The 27,626-nt window shown below is 41.9% G+C and overlaps 7 protein-coding genes across 13 annotated transcripts in view; all 7 read right to left on the reverse strand.

Moving 5' to 3' along the window:
• Positions 1–236: 236 nt before the first annotated feature.
• Positions 237–3,451, reverse strand: LOC6037532 (lipase member I). The gene is made up of 4 exons (XM_038253524.1): positions 2,808–3,451; positions 692–920; positions 466–625; positions 237–403 (listed from the first exon to the last, which is right to left on the reverse strand). The coding sequence occupies exons 1-4, from the start codon at positions 3,393–3,395 to the stop codon at positions 352–354; spliced, it is 1,029 nt and encodes a 342-aa protein (XP_038109452.1). The 5' UTR covers positions 3,396–3,451; the 3' UTR covers positions 237–351.
• A 192-nt stretch (positions 3,452–3,643) lies between these two features.
• On the reverse strand, positions 3,644–7,005 carry LOC6037533. Of its 2 annotated transcripts, XM_038253523.1 has the most exons (5): positions 6,761–7,005; positions 6,471–6,707; positions 5,562–6,420; positions 4,953–5,268; positions 3,644–4,897 (listed from the first exon to the last, which is right to left on the reverse strand). In XM_038253523.1, the coding sequence occupies exons 3-5, from the start codon at positions 6,378–6,380 to the stop codon at positions 4,626–4,628; spliced, it is 1,407 nt and encodes a 468-aa protein (XP_038109451.1). In that variant the 5' UTR covers positions 6,381–6,420; positions 6,471–6,707; positions 6,761–7,005; the 3' UTR covers positions 3,644–4,625. The 2 variants fall into 2 exon arrangements, with proteins under 2 accessions (XP_038109451.1, XP_038109450.1); XM_038253522.1 differs by having other exon boundaries at positions 5,562–6,707.
• A 13-nt stretch (positions 7,006–7,018) lies between these two features.
• On the reverse strand, positions 7,019–7,846 carry LOC119766938 (serine protease snake-like). The gene is made up of 4 exons (XM_038253526.1): positions 7,738–7,846; positions 7,306–7,675; positions 7,205–7,245; positions 7,019–7,099 (listed from the first exon to the last, which is right to left on the reverse strand). Exons 1-3 carry the CDS (start codon positions 7,844–7,846, stop codon positions 7,206–7,208), a joined length of 519 nt encoding a protein of 172 aa, XP_038109454.1. The 3' UTR covers positions 7,019–7,099; position 7,205.
• Positions 7,847–8,039: 193 nt separating this feature from the next.
• On the reverse strand, positions 8,040–8,821 carry LOC119766937 (transmembrane protease serine 3-like). The gene is made up of 2 exons (XM_038253525.1): positions 8,467–8,821; positions 8,040–8,408 (listed from the first exon to the last, which is right to left on the reverse strand). Exons 1-2 carry the CDS (start codon positions 8,792–8,794, stop codon positions 8,104–8,106), a joined length of 633 nt encoding a protein of 210 aa, XP_038109453.1. The 5' UTR covers positions 8,795–8,821; the 3' UTR covers positions 8,040–8,103.
• Positions 8,815–11,362, reverse strand: LOC119765015 (serine protease snake-like). 5 transcript variants are annotated; one of them, XM_038253517.1, is made up of 8 exons: positions 11,179–11,362; positions 11,040–11,102; positions 10,608–10,977; positions 10,455–10,549; positions 10,245–10,402; positions 9,775–10,187; positions 9,466–9,713; positions 8,815–9,405 (listed from the first exon to the last, which is right to left on the reverse strand). In XM_038253517.1, exons 1-8 carry the CDS (start codon positions 11,225–11,227, stop codon positions 8,846–8,848), a joined length of 1,956 nt encoding a protein of 651 aa, XP_038109445.1. In that variant the 5' UTR covers positions 11,228–11,362; the 3' UTR covers positions 8,815–8,845. The 5 variants fall into 5 exon arrangements, with proteins under 5 accessions (XP_038109445.1, XP_038109444.1, XP_038109446.1 ...); XM_038253516.1 differs by having other exon boundaries at positions 9,766–10,187; XM_038253518.1 differs by lacking the exons at positions 11,040–11,102; positions 11,179–11,362 and having other exon boundaries at positions 9,766–10,187; positions 10,604–10,689.
• A 33-nt stretch (positions 11,363–11,395) lies between these two features.
• LOC6037534 lies at positions 11,396–14,802 on the reverse strand. Its single transcript, XM_038253515.1, has 9 exons — positions 14,469–14,802; positions 14,341–14,403; positions 14,083–14,287; positions 13,861–14,028; positions 13,712–13,806; positions 13,498–13,655; positions 13,002–13,444; positions 11,768–12,948; positions 11,396–11,710 (listed from the first exon to the last, which is right to left on the reverse strand). Exons 1-9 carry the CDS (start codon positions 14,515–14,517, stop codon positions 11,433–11,435), a joined length of 2,640 nt encoding a protein of 879 aa, XP_038109443.1. The 5' UTR covers positions 14,518–14,802; the 3' UTR covers positions 11,396–11,432.
• Positions 14,803–17,791: 2,989 nt separating this feature from the next.
• Positions 17,792–27,626, reverse strand: part of LOC6037536 — a 29,564-nt gene continuing 19,729 nt past the window's right edge. The window contains exons 2-10 of one of the 2 annotated variants that reach the window (XM_038256381.1): positions 23,358–23,613; positions 23,128–23,295; positions 22,976–23,070; positions 22,757–22,914; positions 22,256–22,698; positions 21,956–22,203; positions 18,558–19,171; positions 18,186–18,504; positions 17,792–18,123 (exon numbers count right to left, since the gene is read on the reverse strand). In XM_038256381.1, the coding sequence (XP_038112309.1) occupies positions 17,831–18,123; positions 18,186–18,504; positions 18,558–19,171; positions 21,956–22,203; positions 22,256–22,698; positions 22,757–22,914; positions 22,976–23,070; positions 23,128–23,295; positions 23,358–23,613 (2,594 nt within the window). In that variant the 3' untranslated portion in view covers positions 17,792–17,830. Of the gene's footprint in view, positions 18,124–18,185; positions 18,505–18,557; positions 19,172–21,955; positions 22,210–22,255; positions 22,699–22,756; positions 22,915–22,975; positions 23,071–23,127; positions 23,296–23,357; positions 23,614–27,626 lie in introns of both variants that reach the window. The other variant, XM_038256380.1, reaches the window with a different exon arrangement.

The following is a 27,626-nucleotide window of genomic DNA, read 5'->3' on the forward strand; positions in this document are numbered from 1 at the left end:
ATTTGTCTCCAAATTTTCGACAAGGCAAATTACCATTACAATGGGATATTAGTCGTTTTGTTTTTCGCAGTGGTAGCCAAAAGAAAACACTATATTTGAGAAATACCATTTCAGAAGTTGCATTGGAGCTGAAGCTGAAATCACGATTATACCTTGCTGGTTTTCCTATCTAGTTAACATAAGAGAGCTCTGAGGCATCGAAATAATAAACCCATTTTGTAATGATGAGCAGAATAGAAGCTTAAAACGCATTATTATTCATGCATGCAAAATAGAGAAGAACATTTTGAAATCATTGAATTCAATTTAGAAAAATATTCTCCACAAATGTGCTTGATTATAAAAATTATTTCATACAAATGGATACAACAATTTCTGGTCAAAATAGAAGTTTCCGAGTAACCTGAAATCGTACATAAAATAGTTAAAAAAAATGTGAGGCACATATCGCTGCAAAAAACATACTTTTTTGAGTAGATTCCCAGAACATCGTTGGAGTTGAACAGGCACAATCCCAACAAGTAGGAAGGATATGTACCACACTTTTTTGCCTTGTACATGAAGGCCGGATTCAACGACAGCGTGAACAGTTGATGCGCATGGGAGTGACTGCAGGCTATTGGCACTGGAATCGTTGTTGTTTTTTCAGGATATTAAAAAAGATGAAATTTGATCTAAAAAAAACACTTACCATACGTATCGGCATACGTCAACATTGGAAGCAGACATGAAGGCTGAGGATGGTATCCTCCATTTGGGAAGAAATTAGCTTGTCCAATAGGATCTCCGACTCCCAACAGGTAACGGGTCGTGTAAATGAGCTGAACATAGCCAGCATCGGTGGATGCGATCCTATTTTTCGTCCCAACGTCAATTGGTTGAGTGAAAAGTGGTCCAGCTGCGTCTAGTCCATACAGCTCACAGTGGGCAAAAACGGGTGAAAAAACGGATCTTTTGATGCCGTCAGTTTCTGCCTGTCAAAAGTATCATTTTTAATGTAAAAAATTACGAGGAATCGATTGGTGGTACTCTCATTAGCGGCAAATGACGGGAAGTGGTCCATTTTACCCCATTTTGCCTTTTTTAGGGTGTTTTTCTCGAATATCTTCAACTGCCGTAGTTTGCCGCACTTCTAAAGTATCTTATTTTATGTAAAACATCACGAGAAATCGATTGGTGATACTCTCCATAGCGGAAAATGACGGCAAGGGCCCATTTTGCCCCATTTACCCCTTATTTATGTGTTTTTCATTAATATCTTGAATTACTGTAATTTCCTGTAGTTTTAAAGTATGTTATTTTATGTAGAAAATCGCGAGGAATCGATTTGTGACATTTTTATTGGTGGCAAATGTCAGCATGGGCCCATTTTGCCCCAGTTACCCCATTTTATGTGTTTTTCGCGAATATCTTTGATTGCCATTGTTTTTACATTTTGAAAGTATACTATTTTATGTAAAAAATCACGAGCAATCGATTGGTGACACTCCCATTGGTGGCAATTGTCAGCAAGGGCCCATTTCGCCCCATTTAACCCCTTTCTAATGTGTTTTTCGAAAATACCTTGAAATTACATTATTTCTTACAGTTTCAACGTATATTATTTTATGTAGAAAATCACGAGGAATCGATTGGCGGCGTTCTCATAAGCGGCAAACGACGGCAAAGGCTCGTTTTACCCCATTTACCCCATTTTATCTATTTTCTTTAATATCTTGAATTGCCGTGGTTTTCCAAACTTTAAATAAATGTTATTTTATGCAGAAAATCACGAGGAATCGATTTAGAACACTCTAAATTGCGGCAAATGGCATACTACAGTAACATTCTTGTAAACTGTATTGGAAATCACGACACGTTTAATATATTGACTAAAAACACATGAAATGGGAAAAATAGGCCCTTGTCGCCATTTGCCGCTAATTAGAGTGATCTCAATCGATTCCTCGTGATTTTCTGCATAAAATAACATTTATTTAAAGTTTGGAAAACCACGGCAATTCAAGATATTAAAGAAAATAGATAAAATGGGGTAAATGGGGTAAAACGAGCCTTTGCCGTCGTTTGCCGCTTATGAGAACGCCGCCAATCGATTCCTCGTGATTTTCTACATAAAATAATATACGTTGAAACTGTAAGAAATAATGTAATTTCAAGGTATTTTCGAAAAACACATTAGAAAGGGGTTAAATGGGGCGAAATGGGCCCTTGCTGACAATTGCCACCAATGGGAGTGTCACCAATCGATTTCTCGTGATTTTTTACATAAAATAGTATACTTTCAAAATGTAAAAACAATGGCAATTAAAGATATTCGCGAAAAACACATAAAATGGGGTAACCGGGGCAAAATGGGCCCATGCTGTCATTTGTCGCCAATGAAAATGTGACAAATCGATTTTTCGCGATTTTCTACATAAAATAACATGCTTTAAAACTACAGGAAACTACAGTAATTCAAGATATTAATGAAAAACACATAAATAAGGGGTAAATGGGGCAAAATGGGCCCTTGCCGTCATTTGCCGCTAATGAGAGTGTCACCAATCGATTTCTCGTGATTTTTTACATAAAATAAGATACTTTAGAGGTGCGGCAAACTACGGCAGTTGAAGATATTCGAGAAAAACACCCTAAAAAAGGCAAAATGGGGTAAAATGGACCACTTCCCGTCATTTGCCGCTAATGAGAGTACCACCAATCGATTCCTCGTAATTTTTTACATTAAAAATGATACTTTTGACAGGCAGAAACTGACGGCATCAAAAGATCTGTTTTTTCACCCGTTTTTGCCCACTGTGCAGCTCCTTCACCTGACCACTAAAATTTTTGCAAGCGTACGCCGAGACATGGGCACCCAAGCTGTGACCAATCAAGGTCATCTTGGACGGAGTTATCCCATTTCGTGTCAAAAATTGCATGAACAAGGTCAAATAGTTCCCCACCAATCGGGTATTCCGCTTGGCCGCGATCGCATAACCGTACCGGGCATATCTGGACCAATCCACGGCGCAAACGTTACTGTCCACGTACTTGCTGTAATTACCGGCCATTTCTTGCACCCACGTAACGTTGGCATAACTCAACCAACCATGGGTGATTATGGCAACGGGTTTCGAAAGGTCCAGTTTACTCGCAATGGAGTTATCATTTACGAACGTCTGCTGAAGACTCGAATATCCTCGACGGCCGCACCAAAATGTTACTTCCTGATCGATGGTTTCGTTGTCCATTACCGTCTGAATCAGATCACCCGCCATATCCGCTAACCCGGTTGAGATGCCATCGATGAAACTAGCCAACGCAGCTTCTGTAGTAAAGTTGGAAAAATCGAAGGCTTGTCCAGTTGCCAATCCTGCCACGAAGACTACCAAAAGTGCCGGAATCGACCACATGACGATTTCTAATCGAACTGACTGATGATACCGAAATTGAATCGTATTTATCAGTTTGATTCTTGTTAACTCAGTTGCGAATTTGGCTAACAAATGAATGAACAATAAGTTTATTGAATTTGTATATTAACCAGCTGTATCAACGCAGACGACAGTGTAGACGTATGAGAATACTTTTCTAGAAAAAACTTCAAATTTCTCCAAGACATCTTCCACCTATTTGTTACCCTGCCAAATCTCAAAGACCCTTTTCACATGTGAAACAAGAAAATTTCATTTATTCGTACATTAACCACTGCCCAAAACCACATTGTCCGCACTGCGTTGAAAAGACCACTCCGTTCCGCCAACAAACCTAATTTTTTTCCATCCATCCTCCAATGTGGTTCCAATGGTTGCATTTCCCAGTCCGTCCGTGGGATAAGGAAACCTCAAACAAAAAATCTTCAAGACCATCTGAACCGCCACTGCTGCAACCACCACGCGGCCAAGCAAATTACTTTAAAGCTAACTCTAGCTGGCTGGCCAAACTGCGCTGCTTCAGAGACCAAGAACGCAAAACCAGACGGAGCTGGTCAGAAAATTGGCAACCTGCGGCGAAAACACTCGCATTACGTGCACTGCAAGTCAGACGGCTGCCCCTAAGGGAGATGGACCGGGCGATGCTTCCCGCTGGCTCCTGGCGAGGCTGGCTCATGCAGTTCTCAACATGATCTAACGCCGCCAGGATGAATCTTTGCAGTGGTGGATGGACTGTGCGGATTTGTACGGGAGGGTAAATGGGGTAAAATGAAACCATCTACTAGTTACAGAAACCCTTGAGTAGAGCTAAAAGTCCCATTTCAACCCAAACTGCCTCACCCAATCCCGAAAGACAGTCCGCAGGGTGAAAACTCTACAAAGACACACTGCTCTGCTGAACCACCGCTCAGCGTTCGTCGCCTTAGCTTGCACCCGCTTTCCCATAATGAACGAGCTGCATTTTGTGTTATAAATTAAATTATCCTCGAGAAAAGTGGAAGCGGAAAAAAAGCTTTTCCGTTTTGCCGTGCACTGCTCTTGCCACACCGACCCGGTTGCATGTCCAACTGGTGGTGTAAACCTCAAAGAATGTTGAGTTTTGAAATTGACTCAAATTAACTCCCGAATAAGATTTTTTGTGAGCTAATATATTAACATAGAAAATGGAGGAGAAGACAATGTTCAATTTTATTTTTATTTGTGTTCTGTTCAAATAAACACATTCTTTGTAATCCACTCCAAAAAGGATGAGATTCTTGTAGCAGTCGAAAACCTCCATTCATTTGGAGTAACCCCTACAAGGAACGGGACATCACGAGGATCCAACCAAGTTAGCATATCGCTAAATCTTACACATGTGGTATTCTTCACAGGATTTTTCAAACAAAGTTGAGTCTTATGAACCTCGTACGGGTGACCCCGCTGGCAGTCAGTATTGTACATTGGGTGAAGCACAGAGGTTGCGGTAACATCTTTTCCAACTGAAATGGAAAAAAAATATTTAAAATGAGCTTCTGAAAACACTCAATACCATACCTGCTAAGGTCATGTTCAGCACAATTGGCGTATGGGTTTGATTTGTCCATAGACAGGCTGGAAAAACATGCGAATTCCACTCAAATGGGTAGCTAAGCCTAATCAACGCTATATCTTTGGTTTTATCGGTTAAGTTGTAGGTTTCGTGCTTCAAAACGTCACTGATGTTGTACTGTGTCTGCTTATCAATTAGACGAACTACAAAGTACCGATGTTCTGCCAGGCAGCTTGAAGTTGTTAGAACTGTTGTTTTCGTTATAACAACTCCGGAGCACAGGAAGGCGATTCTTTCACCGAAATGTATTGCAATGTACGCCTAGCGTCAAGTATTTCCGGTCATTTATATGATTTTAAACCTCAAACCCCGATGGTTTGACACCAACTGTTGTCAAACGAACGGGGTCACTTTTTAGTTTGACACCCCTTTTACACGGAGTTCACACACACTACCAAACGTTTGTTTTAATAGTGTGCGTGAGCACCGTGTAAATAGTGACATTTCGTCACTTTTTAGTTTGATTCTGTCAAACCAATGGGGTACAAACTAAAAAGTATCAAACGAAAAAGTGACCAACCACCGGGGGTTGAGTGTTAAACGTTTCTATTTACCAATGAACCTAGCGAAGTCGTATGCGATCGACTATGAGTAATTTCAGAACAGTTAATAATCTCTGGATGTATTCGACTGTCTTCGCTCAACCTGATGTTCTCATTAGCACAACAAACCACAGATGTACTGGAACAAAATGTGTCAACTTTTCGATTCAGATGATCTGGACAAATATCCAAAGAAACGCAACGCGCAGGTCTTCCCTTGTAAATTGTGCAGTTATCGCCTTTACGAAGATCCATATCGATGTATCGTACAGTATCAGCCGTATCCTGGTAGTTTGGCAAAAGGACGGATTTCATCCACTCCACGTGGCTTGACAGACGAACCCCAATAAGGTGCTCTCCAAAACCGCAATCCCTTCCAAATAGACTCAGCGCTACGGTGTGGTGGTAATCGTTGTTCTCCTTCAACATCCACTTATATAGAACGCTACCAATCAGCAGATCACATGATCCCGGTACCAAAAACACGTCATTTCCGACGCACAACTGTTCCCTCGTGAGTCCATGACGCAATCTTGGAACGAAACGTTCTGAAATTACACAACTGCTTTCGTTTAAAACGGGAGATTGGATATTTTGGAGCTTTTGAGTTGGATTAAGTTGAATCTCTTCGTCGAAATTTAAAAATTTATTGATGTCCTGACGACCACTGCCGTATGCGTTTACCGAATCGTTAAACATTCCGTGCCAAATACAGGAAGGTTGGAATCCCAGAGGCAAATCTAGCAATTTATTCATCTTCAGAATAGCAATGTTGTTGTAGCCTGATCCTTGCACGTGATTAGGATGAACATGTATCTTTGATATGGGCATTATTTTATCACCCAGATAAGTAACGTAAGCTGGAGATTTTCTGAAAGAAACTGTATCAGACCGTTATCTTTTCCAAAATCTGCGTACAACCCTCTTTCAAATTTGTGCAATCAGCCACCGTGAACACTGTATCCTCATCCACAATAACACCGTAACAATTTTGTCCAATGTCAACCATCTGTATTGGCAATGCACGGCTAGAAATTCTCACCCTAGTCATGTCCACCGCTGTGAAATTACTCGATCGCTTCTCATCAATCCGAACTTGATCGTCAAACTCTCGCAATGAAGCGTAACGCAATGCGCACAAGGTAGCATTGTAGTCCTCTGAAATTGAAATAATATTACTTGCAAAAGTTAGTGATTGATTTAGTCTATACCTTCAAGTCCAACAGCGCCATGATCCCGCATCGTAGCCACAATCCAGTCGTAGAAGAACGCTACCTTCGCGTACACTCCCGGGTTAGACGTTCCACAAACACCCCCGAACGATATTACTCCGACCACGAACGGTGTCGTCCGGGAGTTGTGCAACAGTTTCACCTGCAGGGGACCACCAGAATCCCCTTCGCAAGTGTGCATTTTCTCGTCCACTGCACAAAAGTGCTGATCTTGGAGACCTCATCGTAGTCTCCGCGTCGGAGGATAAAATGCACTGCACTGTTCATTGGCGATCGGTTTCAACGAAACTTTCAGCAAGGTTGGCGTACGCTTCTGAGCTAAAAAGAAACGCTTGTCAACGTCACAGTGCAAATTCGAGTGCTGACTATCATACCGAAACCGGTGTTTCCCCAACCCGTTGCCACCATCTCGCAAAATCTTACCTCACCATCGCTCCACAAACAGGCCGGTATCACCGTCTGGTCTAAGCTGTCGAGAAATAATCATTACTAAGCGATCGAAAACAAAAAGCTTCGAAACTGACGTCACGTTCCGTTCTAGCTTCAGCAACGCTACATCGTGATAGCTGGCACCGAACGTGTGCTCGGGTTGCCGGAGAATCTTTACGATGCTCAACTGCTGTGCGTATGTGTCATCTTCGGCGCTAAACAGGTCCAGGTCACCCAACCGGACCACATCGGGTGGCTGATTTCTTTTATCAATGAGGCAGTGAGCCGCTGTCAGCACGAAATTCTCCCAAATCAGCGACCCTCCACACTGCCACAGAATCGTGCCGTTCGGCAGCGTCCAACCCAGTGCGGCCATGTGAGCAAATTCCCGGAAACGGGTCGGTTGTCCGGCCGTGGGAATGGATGTGGGATACCTAACTAGTTTGAAGTACCGAAGGTGAAAATCTGTTGGATAAAACAATTTCCTCATTATTTTCACCATTTTAATTCCAGAAGCTTCTAACTACCATCCAGTGTTGTCCGTTCGTTGGGAAACATAACCGGTTCATCGTTCTGAGCTACGGCCAACAGCAACAACAGTGTTGAAATCCCTAACACGAGATTGATCATCGTCATTTCACGATCGTGTCCGCTACACTACTGATCACGTTGTAATACATTGCACTGTGTCCAAATGATTAAATAAAAACCCTGCGTGAAAGATGACGAAATCCATTAAGTTGGAGATGTTAAGTTCTGCAGGCCGTCAGATCGTTAAGATGATTAATTCAATGTAATAATTTAAACTCCATTTAGTTTTTTTTTTGTCTTTAAATTATCCAATTTAAATTTTATTAGACTGATAACGTGGAGACGCATGGTAGTTGGACTTCTCAAGTATTCCACCTGTCCAGATTCAAAACGTTTCGTTTGATCCACCCAACGAACGCCGAAATCCGGGTAAACGTCCCGTGCCGCCATGAGCTGCACTGGTCCTCATGCTGGGCCATCCCAACCAGATAAGTAACTCCACCTTCGGTGGTCTGCGATATCAGCACATCACTTGCATTGCGACACACGGAATCGCGCCTCGGCGTTCGACCACACAGCTGAGATAAGTGCAGCGGGCTTGGGTGAGTTCTTTGGCAGTCCGAGTTGTACCTGGCTATGATCTTGGCATGGTCCAGGTGGTCATCGTCTAGAAAAGGTGGTGGTTCAGTGAAATGGTCTTCAAATTGACTCATGTTGATTATTACCTTCAAAGATCATTCTCATAACAAGTGGAGTATGCGTTTTGTTCATCCAGAGACACGCTGGATATATGGACGAACTCCACGTGAGCGATTCTTTAATCTTGGCCAGCGCAATGTCGTTGCTGCCATCAGTTTTATTATACGATTCGTGGAAGAGCACATCGTCTATCAAAAACAAATCATCTTCAATATCTGCCAGCAGTTGAACAACGTCCGGCTTATTTGATCCCAAACAACTCACAGTAGTAACTACCACGCGAGCAGTTATGATCGATCCAAAGCATCCGAATTCATACCTATCTCCGGCATCCCATCCAAAACGCACCAACATCCCATCTTCATCAGAGGGCTCCAACTGATTCACAATGGAAGGACAATCGTCTTAATCAGATTTCAGATCTCGTTGCTCGTTACTTTCGATTATATCCAAAGGACAGCAGATAACACTCGTTGTAGAACAAAACTTCACATTACTCTGAACGAAAAAGCTCTGAAAACTATCAGTACACTTCGCCAGTGGAACGCATCGTCCTTTCTGTTCAGCTTCTATATAGCACCGATCTCCATCGTGTAGATCTGGATCCGAAAAGATCAGCGAATCACTATCGACTTTTCTCTGCTTAGGTAACAGTACCGACTTCAACCACTCCACATGACTCGAAAGTCGAGTTGCAATCATATGTTCTCCATAGCCACAATCTCTACCGAACTGGGCGAGTCCGTATGCAAAATTGTGTCGGAAATTACTCTCGTATATCGGCCTATACAAAGGTCCCCCGACGGCGAGATTACACACTTCCGGCACCAGAAAGAAATCGTTACCAACACAAATGTGTTCCGTAGTTAGGCCACGTTTTAAAAAAGGTAAATGCTCAGCGGATATCTTGCAGTTAGTCTTGTCCTGGGCGGTTACTTTCGAAGTCCGATATTTTGTGATTGGATCTGAAAAAAAGTATTTTTATGTGACCTGGATCGGATGGCTCGTAACAAGACCTGACGTACTTAGCCCTTCGTAAAAATGTTCTGTATTGAGATCGCTTCTACCAAAACCAACAGTTTTAAATGCGTCGTTCGGTAGCTCGGTCCCGTGCCAAATGCAAACGGCAGATGCATCCGAACTAAAATCTAACAGTCTTTCCAATTTCAAGATTGCAATGTTGTTATCACTGCTGGCTTTAGTATATCTAGGATGCACGTGAGTTGTTGATATGTCAATTTGCTCTGGGAGAACAATCCGCCTGATACGTTTACTAAAAGAGAAAAAATGTATTGACATTGTCGAATGATTTTGGTGACCTTCACCCTTTATACTCAGCGCAATCAGCTGTCGTCAAAACCGTTTCCTCATCTACAATGACTCCGTAACAGTTTTCATGATCAAGTTTAGCAATAAACGAAGGCAACTCGTCCACATCAGTCAAATGTTTCTGGAAAACATCGATCGTCGCTGTGGTACCGTTCCGTTCTGTCACAATCCCATCGTAATACTCCCTTAGGGGAGCATGACGAAGAGCACAAATGGTCGTGTTAAATGTTTGATCATCCACGACGGCACCGTGGTTCTGCATCGTGTCCACGATCCAGTCTACATAGGAGGCCACCCGGGTGTACACTCCGGGATTTTCCGGAGAACATGGCAGTCCGAACGATGTGACTCCCACGATAAATGGAGTCTCCCTCATGTTGTGCATTAGCTTGACCTGCAGTGGTCCTCCGGAGTCACCCTGTAAGATGAACTTCTTGAATGTTTCTTTTTTAGGGATGACGCGACTGGTTTATACCTCGCAAGTGTCCGCCTTCTCATCGGATGCGCAAATATGATGCTCTTGAAGGCCCGTTCGTAGTCTTCTATTGGTTTCTTTGTTGAATACCTTTCCACATTCTTCATTGGATATTGGCGATAGACCCATCTTTAACAGCTCTGGAGATTGCTCACCAGCTACGAATTGAAAAAATCAGTATTTCGTAGTTTCAATACTTCAGAAGCTTACAAAATCCAACCTTGCCCCATCCAATAGCATCCATTCGTTTGAACCGAACTTCCATATCCGTCCAGAGACAAGCCGGAAGAACCGTTTCGTTGATTCTACAACAACCAATAGTTTCAGTTCAGATTTTCGCCACAAAACCCCTCCAATACCTACGTTACATTCCGCTCCAGCCGTATAAGTGCGATATCGTGATAATGTGACGAGAATCGATGTCCCGGATGGCGGACAAACTTGGCGATCCCGATTTGCTGCGCATATTCATCACCCTCTTCTGTAAAAATGTTCAAATCACCGAATCTAACCACATCCGGGGGAACATTCCGGTAGTCGATCGCACAGTGCGCCGCCGTTAGCACAAAATTGTCCCATATCAACGATCCGCCACATCGCCAGTCTACGGTTCCATTCGGCTGACTCCAGCCAATCGCACCCATGTGGGCAAACTCGTACAAACGCGCCGGAAGGCCACTGATTCCGAACGGATCCGACGCGTAAAAGTACTGGAAGAAGCGCTGGCGGCAATCTGGGTGATTGTAGGATGATTGTTTTTGTATCAACTAATTATTTACATCTGGACAGCATTACCATCTAAATTGGTGCGTTCGTTTGCTATAAATTGCGACTCTCCTGGATGTCTGAAGGCTGAAACTGAAGTGAATCCATAATTAGTTGACATTTCTAACAGCAGTTAGCTAAATTATCGGGAATATATCGCATATTGTACCTCTTCCAAGTGCACAAGCAATAAGAGCAAATTCTATTGGCTTCATCATACTGGAACTAACAACTAGGAAGCCACTTTGTTACTGTTTAAACGCCCGCAAGGTTGTTGATCTTGATAGTACCGCTGCCCGTCACTTACTGATAAATGCATTCTACAGTGATCGTTAAAAGTACTAAGCGACGATTTGGAATAATCTCAACAAGAAAAACCAGTTCTGTTTGCTACTAATGCACATTTACATTATATTTGCAATCTCACATGTTCCCACTGATCCAATCAACCAGCATCGATATCCTGGTGAACGTTCCGTAGTCCCATCCCGAGCAACCATCCTCGTGCAAAGCCAGTCCCACCAGATAGCTAGGTCCGGTCGCAGTTTGCGACACCAGGACATCGCCCGACTTCCGGCAAACCGGTTCGTCCCATACCTCCTTCGCACAAAGTTGCGATCGGTGCAGCTCCCTCGGGTGAACCCGTTGGCAGTCTGAGTTGTATTTGGCTTGGATCATCTCAACGGAAATTCGATCGTCATCTGTTGGTTTGGTTTGGTCATTTTTTGAACGTGTTATATTTTAAATGGTGATCTTACCCATATAAAGCATTCTGGTGATCATCGGAGTGTGAGTTTTGTTCATCCAAAGGCAGGCTGGATACAGTTGAGGACTCCAGATAATCGGAGTTTCGAGCTGGAGTAATGCGATGTCGAAGCTTGAGTCACTAGCGTTGTATAGATCGTGAAAAGTTACATTTTCCACCTGTATTGTGCTATTTACTTCTGTCAAAGATCTAACCTTTGTTGGGATACTGTTACCCAAACAACTTCTAGTCGTTACGATAGTTCGAGTGGCGATAATTGATCCTAAACAACGAAACTTGTCATCGAACTCCGATCCGATCTCAACCATGAATCCATACGGGCTTGATACGTTTAGTTTACTCACAATCTGCTGGCAGTCATCCAGTTCCGTTCGACGATCGACAGCTTTCTTCTTTTTTTCGATAACATCTAGAGGACAGCAGACGACCTCTGTCGACGAGCAGAACTGCTTATCTGTCCGGTTTAAAAACTCCACTCGACTTTGAAAGCATTCTCCCAAGGCAACGCAACGTCCATCGACGCCGTGCTCGGTCTTGCAAGGATCACCCTCATGGCGATCCCGTTCCAGAAACAGCAACCTACTGCTAGCATGGTGATGTCCAGGCAACAGTACCGACTTCATCCAGTCTATGTGACTCCACAACCGGGTCGCTAACAGATGTTCGCCGAAGCCACAGTCTCGGCCGAACTGGGCCAGCGCAAAGGTATAGCCGTACTCTCGATCGTCGTGCCATCGAGTACCGAAGAGTGGTCCGCCGATGGCCAGATTGCACACCTCGGGCACCAGGAAGAAGTCGTTGCCTGCGCAGACGAGCTCGTGCGCAAAGCCATGCCGCATGCTGGCTAGACTGGCCTTGGACAAGTGACAACTGGTCTCATTGAAGGCGGTTATCTTCGCTCTGTATGTTGCCTGCGTTGGATCTGGGAGTTTTGCCAGTTCTGGCAAGAGTAGCAGATCCTTGCGACCGACTCCGATAGTTTGAATCCGTTCATATGGTAGCTTGGAATCGTGCCAAATGCAGGACGCTGTTGTTTCAGATTTGAAATCCAACAAGCTCTTCAACTTTAAAATTGCGATATTGTTATAACTTGTTCCCTTTTTGTATAGAGGATGGATATAAATCGCTGCCACATCGATCTTCTCCGGAGTTACTATTCGATTCACCAATTTTCTACAATAATATTATTATCAGAAATGTTTAATGCAATTAACTAAAACAATCACCCCATGAATTCCACACAATCCGCCACGGTCAGGACGATTTCTTCATCAACGATCACCCCATAGCAGTAATCCGCTCCCGTTGATCCTGCTGCCCAGCCTAGTTTAGCAATATACGGAGGCAACTCAACGTCCAGCAACATATGTTGACTCGAATAGTTGACATCGACATACGTTTCGTTTCGATGCTGTACCACTCCGTCGTACGGATCTCGCAAACTAACGTATCGCCGTGCACAAGTGGTCGTATTGAACGTTTGGTCGTCTACGCGTTCTCCACGAGCCTTCATGGTGGCCACGATCCAGTCCAGGTAAGGGGCCACCCTGGTGTAAACGCCTGGATTTGAAGTCCCGCACGGTAATCCGAACGAGGTAACCGCTACGACGAATGGTGTCTCTCGGAAGTTGTGCATCAACTTGACCTGCAAAGGTCCGCCGGAATCTCCCTGAAATAGGGAATGAGTTGAAAGACACCTTTGAAAATCTAGACTAGACGTACTTCGCACGTGTCCGTCAGAACATCCGATGCGCATATGTGATGTTCGTGGAGACCGGATCGCAACTTTCTAATAGTTTCATTGTTATACACCGTCGCGCACTTTTCGTGCAACATGGGAGATTGAGCCATCTTCAACAGTACAGGTGATTGATTTCCAGCTTGAATGCAAAGAAATATCTTGACAAACGTCCTAGCTTTTAAGATTATTTTTTACCAAATCCTACTCGACCCCAACCGACAGCGTCCATATTGGTGAACCGAACTTCCATATCCGGCCACAAGCAAGCTGGGGCAACCGATTTCCCGATTCTAGAAATATCTATACTGAGATCATGCTCCTCCAACCAATTTTGCTACCCTCACGAGACAGATCCAAACAACTTGATGAGCGCGATATCATTATAATACGCCGAAAACCGGTGCTCAGGATGGCGTATTATTTCCGCAATCCCCAGCTGCTGGGCATACTCGTCGCCATCCGGTCCAAAGATGTCCAAATCTCCAAATCTCACCACATCCGGCGGAACATTTCTAAAATACTTGTCCATCATTTCAAACCTCGCTGAAAAAAAAGCAGTTCCTAACCTGGAATCGATGACACAGTGGGCCGCCGTGAGCACAAACCGGCCCGTAATCAGTGATCCTCCGCAGCGCCAGCCGATACTGCTGTCCGGCGGCATGGTCCACCCGATCGCTCCCATGTGGGCAAACTCAAACAGACGCGCCGGCACACCATTGTAGCCGGGATTGCGCCAGAACTGGCTGTACTTGTAGTACCGCAGGTGGCAATCTGGGCAAAGGGTTAAAGTTTTTAAATTGATCGGTGAAGACATGGTCGGGTACCGTTTAGACTGGTGCGTTCATCGGGAAAAAGAAGCGATTCCCCGGGATGTCTCTCGATGGAATCTGTAAGAGTTTGGGTCTTCCTTTTGGAATGGTGCAATTTTATAAATTATCTGATGAATTGTTACCAAACCCCAGTGAGTAACCAAACGATAGAATCAGCCAAAGAAATAGCATCTTAGCAGGGAGCAACAATCAGGATGACGTCACCAACTAGCATCGGTTGTAGTTGGAACACTGTTAGAACACAGACTTGATCGTCGTACTATCAACATGAAACTGCCGTTTAGTCAACTCTGAGGTAACCAGTTCAGTTGATTGCTTCAAGCAGATGTTATGGGATTTCCCCTAGAGGGAAAAACTGTAATGTGCTATAACTTGGTATATAAAACTGGTTTGATCTCATAAACAGTCATAGGGGAAAGTGGGGCAAGTGTAACAAGCTAAGAAAATGCTCGTTATAACCCATTAAAAACGTGAAAAATTTGTCGGATTTTTTTATAATCATCTTATTCCAGGTCTTGACTATGTCTTTGATAGAACAGGTTTTTAAAAAATCCAGTTTTTGACTGTAAAAACTGATTTTAAAATTTTTGATTTTCCGTGCGTTCTACTCAACTAGTGGGGCAAGATCTAATCAAATCTAATCTAATCTAATCTAATCTAATCTAATCTAATCTAATCTAATCTAATCTAATCTAATCTAATCTAATCTAATCTAATTTAATCTAATCTAATCTAATCTAATCTAATCTAATCTAATCTAATCTAATCTAATCTAATCTAATCTAATCTAATCTAATCTAATCTAATCTAATCTAATCTAATCTAATCTAATCTAATCTAATCTAATCTAATCTAATCTAATCTAATCTAATCTAATCTAATCTAATCTAATCTAATCTAATCTAATCTAATCTAATCTAATCTAATCTAATCTAATCTAATCTAATCTAATCTAATCTAATCTAATCTAATCTAATCTAATCTAATCTAATCTAATCTAATCTAATCTAATCTAATCTAATCTAATCTAATCTAATCTAATCTAATCTAATCTAATCTAATCTAATCTAATCTAATCTAATCTAATCTAATCTAATCTAATCTAATCTAATCTAATCTAATCTAATCTAATCTAATCTAATCTAATCTAATCTAATCTAATCTAATCTAATCTAATCTAATCTAATCTAATCTAATCTAATCTAATCTAATCTAATCTAATCTAATCTAATCTAATCTAATCTAATCTAATCTAATCTAATCTAATCTAATTTAATCTAATCAGACCCTAACGCAGGGATGCGAGTGCCTTAGACTAGCACTCTTCTTATCATTTATTAACATTAATGCGCCATTGCATTAGAATGCATTGAAACATCACAAGCGTTAAAGCGGCCAGGCCTACTGCGTAAAGTCGTATCGCATAGCCATGATTCGCTTGAAGTGGGTTGAGTTTGAGCATAGAGTGTTCGAACACAACACAGTTCTGAATCGACAGGGGAGGAAGAAGCGTGGGGACACACAACCATACGCTCCGAGATTTGTTGGTATTCGTTGGGAGCACCATGCTAAGAAGGTTTGGTACTCCGGGACCCTCTGGGATGGGACATTGTATTTCCACGAATGCCCTGGACACTATTTGCCGTGGTTATAGCGCCACAACTCGCTCTCTGTAACAAGTATTCCAAATTCCATTCCAAGCTCACCAAAGTCGACATGGCCTAGTGACTAGCATTTTTGTTTACCAATCCAAAGGACGGGGAATCGAACCCCATCTAGAGCGACTTTGATTTTTCGTTCATATTCATCATTTCAAATTTATGTGTTCTAAACTTTCTCGTTGGGAGCAGATGGGCAAAAAATCAAACCATCCACATTAACGACCCCCGGGTCTTTTGTGGTCTCTATTGCAAGTTTCTGCTCGAACCTAGGAGTCCGAAGGCTTGAATGGGGAGAGCACCCAAACCTCTTTTTACTCCAAGGAACCTTCCACCCCAGTGTTTGAACTGACGATCTTTGGATTGCGAGTCCAACCACCGCCAGCGATTCCACCGGAGTAGGCTTGGTTTGGTGTGTTGTTTGTACTTATGGCATGGAGACAACTCCTACACCTGGAATGACTTAACGGCCTAACAACCAAGGCCGGGACCGACATTTTACTTCCTCATCCGATGGAAGGTTGCAGCAGATGCTCAACGAACCCAAAACCATTCGCTTACAAAGCGAACACCGTAACCAGTCAGCCACGGCCGCTCCCTTGGCACAGAGTCCTAAATAGGTAGAGAAACAATAATCAGCTTTTGGAGCGAGGTACAGTAATTGTTCGGTAACTGGACTGAGAACGTAGCCCAGTCACCGAATGTTGCTCGATAACTGGGCTGAACAAAAATAATGAGGGGACCACCGATGCATAATATTTTCCAGATGAAATATAAAAAGTTACTCAAATTTATTTACAATGTTTAATTTTCATATCTCTTTAATTGTAACTTGAAATCAAACAAAAGTTTGAAAAAAGTTTTTTTTATTTTTTTAATATGATTTTTGCATCCATTAATCCCTTGGCCATTTTGGGTTGTTTTGTTTTTTGACGTTTGTCTGCTACGATTTTGATACGATTTGAAGAATGTACCATTCTTAGTGGGAATCGCTGCCAATTTTAGGGAGCGTTCTTTTATTACGTAACGCGAAAAATCGGACTTTTAGACTCACTCCCCCTCCCCCCCCTCGTAGCAAAATTTCCATACAAATTTTAAAAATTTGGTATGGAGCGTAACACGGCCTCCAACCCCCCCCCCCCTCCCCCCCTACTGCGTTACGTAATAAAAGAACGCTCCCTTAGTGAATGTAAAGGTTGGAGATACATGGTTTATACGCGGATTTCGTCGCACCTGGAGTGGATCATTGAAAATGCCTTTTCTTGAATAGTTTTGTCAACCTTTACCTTTTTGTTAGAACAAAATCTATCTGTCCTCATTAAGATGTAACAACATGTGTGAATTTTGAGGGCATTTCAGGGCATGATCCCCTAGGTGAGCTTGATTGGTTGCGACAGAAACTGGCGCTTTGACTTTGAAGTTTAAATGGGATTTTACCCGTAAAATCTGTGCATTTTGGTTTTTGCCAGTTTTGAGCCCCTTTTTTAATTTTTCAAAAACCTTTCGAGCTCAAGCTTGAAGAAAAAGTTGAAGTTTTCAGCTACTTCTATAACATTCTTTAGATTTGACGAATCTTTTCTAACTATTCTGCAAAGTAAATCCCTGGAACATGAATTATGAGCTCGCGAGGTTTTGGAAAAATTAAAAAAATCGTTAAGGGCTTAAAAGGGGCAAATATAGGATTCGGGCGCAATACACATAGGAAATCATGCCCTTATATGCCCGCGAGTTCACCCATTTTGATACCTCCTTCACATGAGATTGTCAATAACAAAAAAACACACAGCTTTTAACTCACAATTTATTGAGCAAAACAATCACCGAAATCACCCCGCAACATGACTCTTGATCCAGCCAACCAGTGCCGACATCCGGGTATACGTTCCGTAATCCCAGCGTTCGCACTCCCGCTCGCGCAGTCCCAGCCCAACCAGATACGTGACGTAGTCCGCCGCCTGCGACAGCAACACATCGCCAGAGTTGCTACACATGGCCACTTTATCCGCCGTGGAAGGACGTTTCACACATAGCTTCGATCGGCGCAGCTGGGTCGGGTGTTGCCGCTGGCAGTCCGAATTGTACTTGGAAACCACGTGTTCCATGGTGAGATTGCCTTTATCTGGGACGAGGAATGGGGAATGAGTTTAAAGTGGGAAAAAATGATTAAAGTTAAGACATTACCACTGACGTAAATTCTCCTCATAACCAACGGAGTGTGTGTTTTGTTCGTCCACAAACAGTTTGGGAATACGTGCGAAGTCCAGGTGAACGGTTTGGACACTTCGACCAGTGCTATGTCGAAGCTACTATCAGTAGCGTTGTATGAGTCATGAAAGCGGACATCACCAACTGGGAACATATTGACTTTTTCGTTAATTATCACCACGTCCGGTTTTCCATCCTCCAAACAACTTCGGGTGGTTATGACCATGTGACGAGTTATGATAGACCCTAAGCACCGGTAGTTGTATGAAGTTCCGTTTCTCCAGCCAAAAGTCACCTAAAATTTAAAAAAGTTATCTTCGATCCCAAAAGATTCCCAAAAATGGTTACCAAAGTAGTCAGATACTGAGGTTTCAAGCTCCTCACAACTGCCGGACACTCGTCCAACTCCGTCCTCCGTAATTTCTGCTTGATCTCCTCGATCCTCTCCATCAAACAACAAACCACCCTAGTGTTAGAACAAAATTTCACCACCTTCTGCTGCGCAAACTCCTTCCCACTAGAAAAGCACTGCCCCAGCGGAACGCATCGTCCGTCACCGTCCACCTCAACGCGACAGCGATCTCCCTCGAACCGATCCGGGTCCAAAAATTGAACCGCTCCCCCGGCAAATCCCCCACCCGCTGGCAACAGCACCGACTTCAGCCAGTCCACATGGCTAAACAGGCGGGTCGCAATCAGGTGCTCGCCGTAGCCACAGTCCCGGCCAAACTGAGTCAACGCGAAGGTTGTATCGTACGAGTCGCTTTGAAGAACAACCGAAGAGTGCAGCGGTGCTCCCGCGGGGAGGTGGCACATCTCGGGAACTAGGAAGAAATCGTTCCCGGCGCAAACGTGCTCCCGCGCTAGGCCGTGCTTAATGCGGGGCAGGTGGGCAGCGGAAATTCGGCAGGTCGACTCGTTGCGCGCGGATATCCGGGAGATCAACGGGCTGGTTCGGGGATCTAAAAGGGGAAAATGTGTTGAGCTTTGTCTGAATATGAATGTTTTTTTTTATAAAGGTAAATTAATATTAGACAAATTTCATTTCGGATAATCGAATGACGAAAAAAAATTAAAAATTATTTTTGATTGTTGAACCCTAAACTAGTCTAAAGTGATATAAAACTTTTAACTCAAAGATGGAGTCGGGGAAAAAATATTGCCATATGACACCATAGTCTAACAAAAACTGGTAATTATTTAGATAAATTAAATTAAATAAATTTGAGAATTTAAATTATAAAACTGTGCCATTTTTACAGCTGACAAATTCTATAAAATGCTATCAGAGTGCTTATGACTTGCACGTTTAATAGTATTCATAAAATAAACCGTGATTTGAATCAAATCATTATGTTCTTCAATTTGTTTGTTAAACGTTTAAAAGTTATCGAACTGTCAAGTTTGCTTTTACGAATAATATCGTTCTCAGTGTTTTCACGAACGCATGTCCAGCGTTTTTTTTATATTGAAAAGGTCTTATAAATAACATGTGAAACACAACAGTTTATAGGACCTTTAAAAAAAACTCTAGATTTGTTAATTCAAATGTTCACAAAGAAAACCTTTGGATCTTTTAATGGATAAATATGTTTAGTGAGGAACTTCTAAAAGAACAATTCTCGGATTAGTTTTCAAATGGCCGTAAGAGCCATTTGCAACAAATTCCTTTTTACATCGGTATTCGACCTACTTACGAAAAAACAATTTCAAAAATGGTTGAGATTGTTCATCTACACGTCCTTCAAGTGCTCCAAACTAAAAATAAATGAAATTTTGTTTCATTTTAGATAAAAACGAAATTTAGTGTCGGAGGTCACGGTGGCTCTTAAGGCTTTTGTAAACTCATCAGAGAATTCTAGAGTCCTATCAACATATGAAAGACAATAGTTTAGAGGACCTTTTTAAATTAAAACTGATATCAAGTTTCAATTGAGGAAAACCCGGAAAACTCTCCCTTTTAAAATCAAACTCACTGTTAAAAAAAATGACAAGTTAACAAATGCTTTGACCAAATCAAAAAAGCAATTCAATGCTTAAATAGTTGTTAAAATTCTGTACAAATCCGTATTATGCGAACAATTCCTTACAAAAAATCCATATGGTAAGGAAAAAAATCCGTAGAGTTGGCAGCCTTAGGTATGCCCAAAGAAGCCATTTTGCATCATTAGTTTGTCCATATAATTTGGCAACTGTCCTTACAAAAATGAAAATTCAAAAATCTGTATCTTTTGAAGGAATTTTTTGATCGATTTGGTGTCTTGCGCAAAGTTCTTGGTATGGATATGGACTACAAAAATGATACAGGGTAAAAAAAATGTGATTTTTAATTTCACTTTTTGCCACTTAAACTTGATTTGCATTTGTATTATTTTTTTATTTTCTGATATGTTTGAGGGGACACCAAATGCCAACTTTTCAGAAATTTCCAGAACGGGCAAAACATCTTTGACCGAATTATAATTTTTTGAATCAATACTGATTGTTTTTCAAAAAATCGAAATATTGGTCGCAGACATTTTTCAACTTCATTTTTCGATGTGAAATCGAATTTGCAATCAAAAAGTAATTTAGTAAAATTTTGATTAAGTGCACCGTTTTCAAGTTGTAGCCATTTTTAGGTAACTTTATAGGAAATAGTCGCAATTATTTATTTTTTTAAATTATTGCCCATGTTTACCCAGTTTGAAAACATATTGCTGAAAAGCTGAGAAAATTCTCTATATTTTGCTTTTTAAAGTTTGTTGATACGATAATTACTTTCCGAGGTATTGCTATGCAAAGGTTTAAAAACAGGAAAATTGATTTCGGGAGTGTTTTTTTTTTTTTTTTTGAAAAGGTCCAATAAACCAAATTTCCAGTTTTTTGCTTTTTGAGTGTTTTTGAAACAGCTTTGAATCAGATGTATTAAAAAACACCCAAAAAGCAAAAACTGAAAATTTGGTTTATTGGACCTTTTCAAAAAAAACTCCAGATTCTTTCTAAGTCTCACCCAAACAACCCATCATTTTCTAAATTTGATATCTCAGCAACTTATGGTCCGATTTTCAATGTTAAAATATAAAACGTTCGTAAAATTCAGATCTTTTTGGAAACTATATTTTCAAAAAAATTAAATCAATATTAACATTTTTAAAGGGCCAATCATTCAATACTACACCCTTTTTTTTGTAAGAGGGCCAAATCCGAAGTGCAAACAAAGAGTCTGTCCTGCTCGTTCCTAACGTAAACATCCACTGACATAAACAGGACAAACTGTTTGTTTACACTCTAACTTTGGCCCATTTACATTGTTTTGCTTGATTTAACTTCGATTTAATGTTACTGATTTTCGAATATTTACGTACCATTTTTGTATAAACAGCTGCCAAAATTGTATGGATACTTGTATGGGTGAACTAACACACAGTTTAGACAAATCAAAAAATAAAAATTGCCAAAATCATGTCGAAACTGGCCGATTTAGTAGGGTGAGCGTTTATTTCATAACAATAATATGTTTCAATGTTTATAAAGCTATGATTAGGCCGACAAATATTTTTCAAAGTTTATGTTGCCCCCTTCAAAATTGGTCGGAAGAATCAGAAGCCCCCCATCAAAAAGGTATTATCTTGGTATTGTCATTCGCTCAGAAAGCAGAACTCTGCAATAGGCTGATAAAAGAAATGAAATCGTTTGAAACCCCATGGAATAAAATTTCAAATATCTACTATGTGTAAAAAAGGGACAAAAATGCAAATACTTACTTAATTCAAGCTCATCTCCTTCGTAAAGTGCGGCCACGAGGTCGGTTCGTCCAAAACCAAGCGTTTCAAATTGTTTTCGTGGGAGTTCCGTGCCGTGCCAAATGCAACTTGGTTGTATGTAGTTTAGAAATGATTTTAGCTTTAAAATTGCAATGTTGTAATAACTGGTGCCTTTCTTATACCGAGGATGGACATGTACGCTTGATATTTCAACACTCGTTGGGTGAACTATGTGGCTGAGTTGTTTTCTAAAACTAAATTCAGTTATATTCTTTTAAATTTTAGTAATCAAAATCCTACCCCTTAAACTCCGTACAATCCGCCACCGTCAGTACGGTTTCCTCGTCCACGATGACTCCGTAGCAGTTATCGTTCGCCTCAGTTCCGTTTCCCCAGCCCAGTTTGGCCACAAACGGAGGCAATCCTTGGCGGGTTATTAAATGTTGCTGAAAAGCATCGATTTCACTACGCGAACCATTCCGCTTGGTAACAATCGCATCGTAATAATCCCGCAGCTTGACGTACCGATGGGCACACGTGGTCGTGTTGAACGTTTGCTCGTCAACGGGAGCGCCACTCTCCTTCATGGTGACCAAGATCCAGTCCAGGTAGGGGGCCACCCGGGTGTATACGCCGGGACTATCCGGAGAGCATGGCAGCCCGAACGAGGTTACTCCGACGATAAACGGAGTCTCGCGGATGTTGTGCATTAGCTTGACCTGCAGTGGTCCCCCGGAATCGCCCTGGTTTTGGAAGCGAGATTTTGTAGTTTAAAACTAGAGTTTTCGATTCAATGATTACCTGGCAAGTGTCTGCAACTTTGTCAGAAGCACAAATGTGTTGCTCTTGCAGTCCGGAACGTAGCTTCCGGATGGTTTCATTGTTGAACACTTTTTCACAATCTGAACTTGGGACAGGTGACAACTCCATCTTTAGCAATTCCGGAGTTTGCTTTTCTCCTAAAATAGTTTTTATCATTATCCATACTGAACACTCATTGAAACCCTAGAAGAAGCTCACCAAATCCAACCTGGCCCCATCCAACGGCATGCATTCGCTTGAAACGAACTTCCTGGTGGGGCCACAGACAAGCTGGAACTACAGCTTTATTGATCCTGCGGAGCAAATGTCTTCAATAAACCCGTTACACTAAACCCACCCCAAAAACTTACGTAACATTACGCTCCAGTCTGAGCAACGCCACATCGTGATAGTTGGCAGAGAATCGATGCTCCGGATGTCGAATCACCTCAGCGATCTTGACCTGCTGCGCAGTTTCATCTCCCTCCGCACTGAAGATGTTCAAATCGCCAAAACGAACCACATCCGGTCGAAAATTCCTACAAAAAAAAAATCACCAAATTACTAACACCCCAAAAATCGCCTAGAATCCAAGCCAAACCTCTCGTCGACGGCACAGTGCGCCGCCGTCAGGACAAAGTTGTCCCAAATCAACGAGCCGCCGCACTTCCAGGCCACTTCGCCGTCCGGTTGGACCCACCCGATCGCCCCCATGTGGGCAAACTCGTTGAGGCGGGCCGGACGCCCACCGATACCGCCCTGGCCGGACTGGTAAAATTTGTAGAACCGCACGTGGCAGTCGTCCAGGCTGGTGCGCTCGTCGGGCATCAGCAACGATTCACCGCGGTGTGGTGCAACTTAGGGGGAGAAAGATTTCGGGAGGAATAAGTATAGCGTGAAAGTTTTATTACTTCCATGATTTTTTGAAAAGAAGAAATGTAGATTGTAATCAAGTTTAAGCAAAATCAGCTCTCAAGAACCATGCACCTCTCGAAATCTTCAAACAAATAAGTTTTATTGAAACGCATCAGCAGTGCAGCAGAGTGCATCAGCACACATGGATGGAATAATCGCAAAAAAAAATCAATTTCTTGCTTGCTTGCGAACTTTCTTCACCCGCGAAAGAGAGAAGAGGCAAATCACGCAAAATAAAATCGCTCCCGAGCTTCCCCAAGAAAAAGGGCACATAACTTTTGTAAACAATAGTGTTTACCTTTCACTCAAATGACAGTTTATATAAAATGTGAAATTGACACACTCTTGTTTAAAAAAGTGATGTGCCCTAATGAAATAGACAAATCCAGTGAAAGCTCAACGCTGCTTTTTGATGGTGAGAGATTTGACAGCTCCCATACTAAATGTCTCGATTTTCATACTTATTGTTAATTTTCTTTTAATATATATTACTTAACATATGAAAATTATATATTTTTGGTGCCCAAAATTCCTGCTGAATCGAGTGGTGTACTTATCTCGATTGCAAATTTTTCGAACGGTTTTTATTTTAATAATATTCTAGACACATTTTGTGCACCTAATCCATCAATACTTTTATCATAAATAATCCTTTTATTGCTTAAAAATTGAGTTTTCCTGAGCTCCCATATTCAAATACATGGAAGCTGTCATTTCTAACACCATTGGCCACCTAGCGGCCATTTCAAACTGGATTCGTCTATGGCAAGCACGAAAATTTTATCGTGGATTGGCCCTTTGGTTTATCAAACCTTGTTTTTGTAAGTGTTGCCGCCGCACGCCGCAGGTTTTCAAAATTTCAACCAATCAGAGTGTAAGTCCAAAAAGCATCCAAAAAATGTTTCACTTGAAATGCTTATTACTATGAAATGGTTAATTAATTTTCAATTTTCAGTAGGATGCTTTGTTAAGCATAAATTAAGGCATAAAACAATCCTGAAACGAGTCAAATTAGTTGAGAACAATGCGAAATATGTTGATGCTTTGCATTGTAGGTCCAAAATAATGTTCTGAACAATTCAGAAAAAACGTATTTTTCATATAATAAAGGTTGAAAATTTCCCGTAATTCCTTTGTAAGAGATGTAGAGACGTCTATTTACAAGAAGTTTATTAATTCGTGTTTTTTCTGCTTTTCGGTGAAATTTTTAAAGAATTTAACAATATTCTACTACAGACAATTTCTGTATAGGAAATTCAGAATTTTATTTTTGAAGGGATGTTTCTCGGCAATGATTTGGATTAGTTCCAGATATGCATTAATTCTTACGTAATTTTTTTCGGGGAACACGATTGTTATCATTGAAAGACATTTGAGTGCTGCTATATATTTTTTTGTGAATTCCTTGGACAATTTCCTATAAAATGCCTAGGGGATAAGCATGGTTGCCTCTCACCAGAGCCGTACCTTGGGTCCAAGGCGCCCTTGACGAAGCATCAATTTGGCGCCCTACCCAAATTTACAAGCATTTTGATAAGTTGAGTGCTGTTAAACGTTTAAATTAACGATGTTTAACTTAACGGAATCGTTAAAAGTTAACCTAAACGTGAACGCGAACGGAGCCTACGTTGATCTTAACGAGAACGCGAACGGAACACGTTAATTAACGCCGTTAATTAACGTCGTTAATTAACGCGTTAATCCTTCTGAGGCCCCGACTTTGAAGGCCTGTGTATCCCGAATGACAACATTTAGCGGGTTACTTCCAGTTGCATTTTACGGGCATTAACTGTGACTATGAGTTCCCGGTGAGGTTATTTGTCCAAAATTATCACCGGTTCCGGCAACCCGGAACATCCGTCAAGCATGTTTTTTTAAAGCTTTTGTCATTCAATCGACATTTGAGCCAATGTTATGAAACCTTGTTTGTAGTACATAGGTACACTGAATACCTTGGGTCAGTTCAGGGCATCTGTGGCCACTCCGGAACCGATTCCATGGTACCACGCAAATGGTTCCGATGATTGTGATGTTCAAAAGTCGACATGTTGCTTATCAAATTTAGTGAAATGAAACTCATTAATCAGCTATTATCATGCCGGTGTCCTTTGACCCGATCGGACCACTCCGGAACCGGTTACCGGAGACCGGAGGAAGTGTAGTGAGTATAGGAAAAGTCCTTTCATGCGACATATCAAACTTCATGAAATTGAAAATTATTTCCTCTTAGATGCATGTCGATGCCTTATGATTCAATATGTAGATTTTATATTTTATTCAGGAAATATACAATTACACTTTTGTATTGGTTCCGGTTGACCAGCCTTTAAACTCCAGTGCGCTTTTGCAGTTTGTAGGCTACAAGATGGTACGCAGTTGGAGTCCCATTGCATTCCATCCAATAAGGCCAAGTTGCCAGCTGAATTGTACAGGTTTGACACTCTCATCTCGCCGGTTACCATGGAAACCCAATCAAAGAGCCAGTAGTTGCTGTTTATTACGTCAATTGTCAAATTTGCCTGATTTTAGTTCAAGGCCTCCTAGATTGCGTTACGGAACCACTTCCGAATGTTCTGTCAATGATTTTAAAACCAGCCAACCAATACAAGCGTATAGCCACAAAGTAACACAGAGCGAGCAGTCCAAATAAATGTCATTTTACTTTTTGGCTCCATAAGGTTTGCTGGTAGCAGGCGTGCGATGTACCACAAAGTGGAACCATAAATCAAGTGGCAGTGGTAACTCTGTCTTACTCTGTGGTATAGCTAAAATATATTTATTAATAATATGAAATTCTTCAAAGGCGTCGACACTTTATCTATGATGCAGGAGAAGCGAGAGGGGAAGGGGAAGCACTGTGGCCTCCAATGGCCGATTCCGGAAGGATCAACCCTGATGACGTCAGTTTGGCCTTCATTGGTTATAATTTTCAATTTCATGATGTTTGATATGTCGCATGAAAGGACTTTTCCTATACTCACTACACTTCCTCCGGTCACCGGTAACCGGTTCCGGAGTGGTCCGATCGGGTCAAAGGACACCGGCATGATAATAGCTGATTAATGAGTTTCATTTCACTAAATTTGATAAGCAACATGTCGACTTTTGAACATCACAATCATCGGAACCATTTGCGTGGTACCATGGAATCGGTTCCGGAGTGGCCACAGATGCCCTGAACTGACCCAAGGTATTCAGTGTACCTATGTACTACAAACAACGTTTCATAACATTGGCTCAAATGTCGATTGAATGACAAAAGCTTTAAAAAACATGCTTGACGGATGTTCCGGGTTGCCGGAACCGGTGATAATTTTGGACAAATAACCTCACCGGGAACTCATAGTCACAGTTAATGTCCGTAAAATGCAACTGGAAGTAACCCGCTAAATGTTGTCATTCGAGATACACAGGCCTTCAAAGTCGGGGCCTCAGAAGGATTAACGCGTTAATTAACGACGTTAATTAACGGCGTTAATTAACGTGTTCCGTTCGCGTTCTCGTTAAGATCAACGTAGGCTCCGTTCGCGTTCACGTTAATTTTAACGATTAACGGACGCAAAACGAAACTATTGGCACTACGCCCCCCGGGGCATGGCCTTCCTCTAACGTGGGATTTCTGCTCCAGCGCCTCTGACGAGACAGGAGAAACCGGGACCGACGTTTTACTTCACCATCCGATAGAAGCTCAGTGGATAAGGCGGGAATCGAACCCGCGTCTCATAGCATCATCGGGATCGGCAGCCGAACCCCTGCGCCACGAGACCCACCCCCGCCATTAACGGACGCGTTAACGTTAATTAACGTTTAACAGCACTGGCGGATAATATTGATTTTCATTGCTTGATACAATAGGGGGATGGCGTCGCTATTTTTAGACCACATTTTCCACTTTTTCTTATCGAAACCGACTACTTTATCGACTTCATTATGCTGGGCGAGATAGGAAGCCGTC

The sequence above is a fragment of the Culex quinquefasciatus genome, chromosome 2, assembly GCF_015732765.1.
Source record: "Culex quinquefasciatus strain JHB chromosome 2, VPISU_Cqui_1.0_pri_paternal, whole genome shotgun sequence".
Classification (NCBI taxonomy): Eukaryota; Metazoa; Arthropoda; class Insecta; order Diptera; family Culicidae; genus Culex; species Culex quinquefasciatus.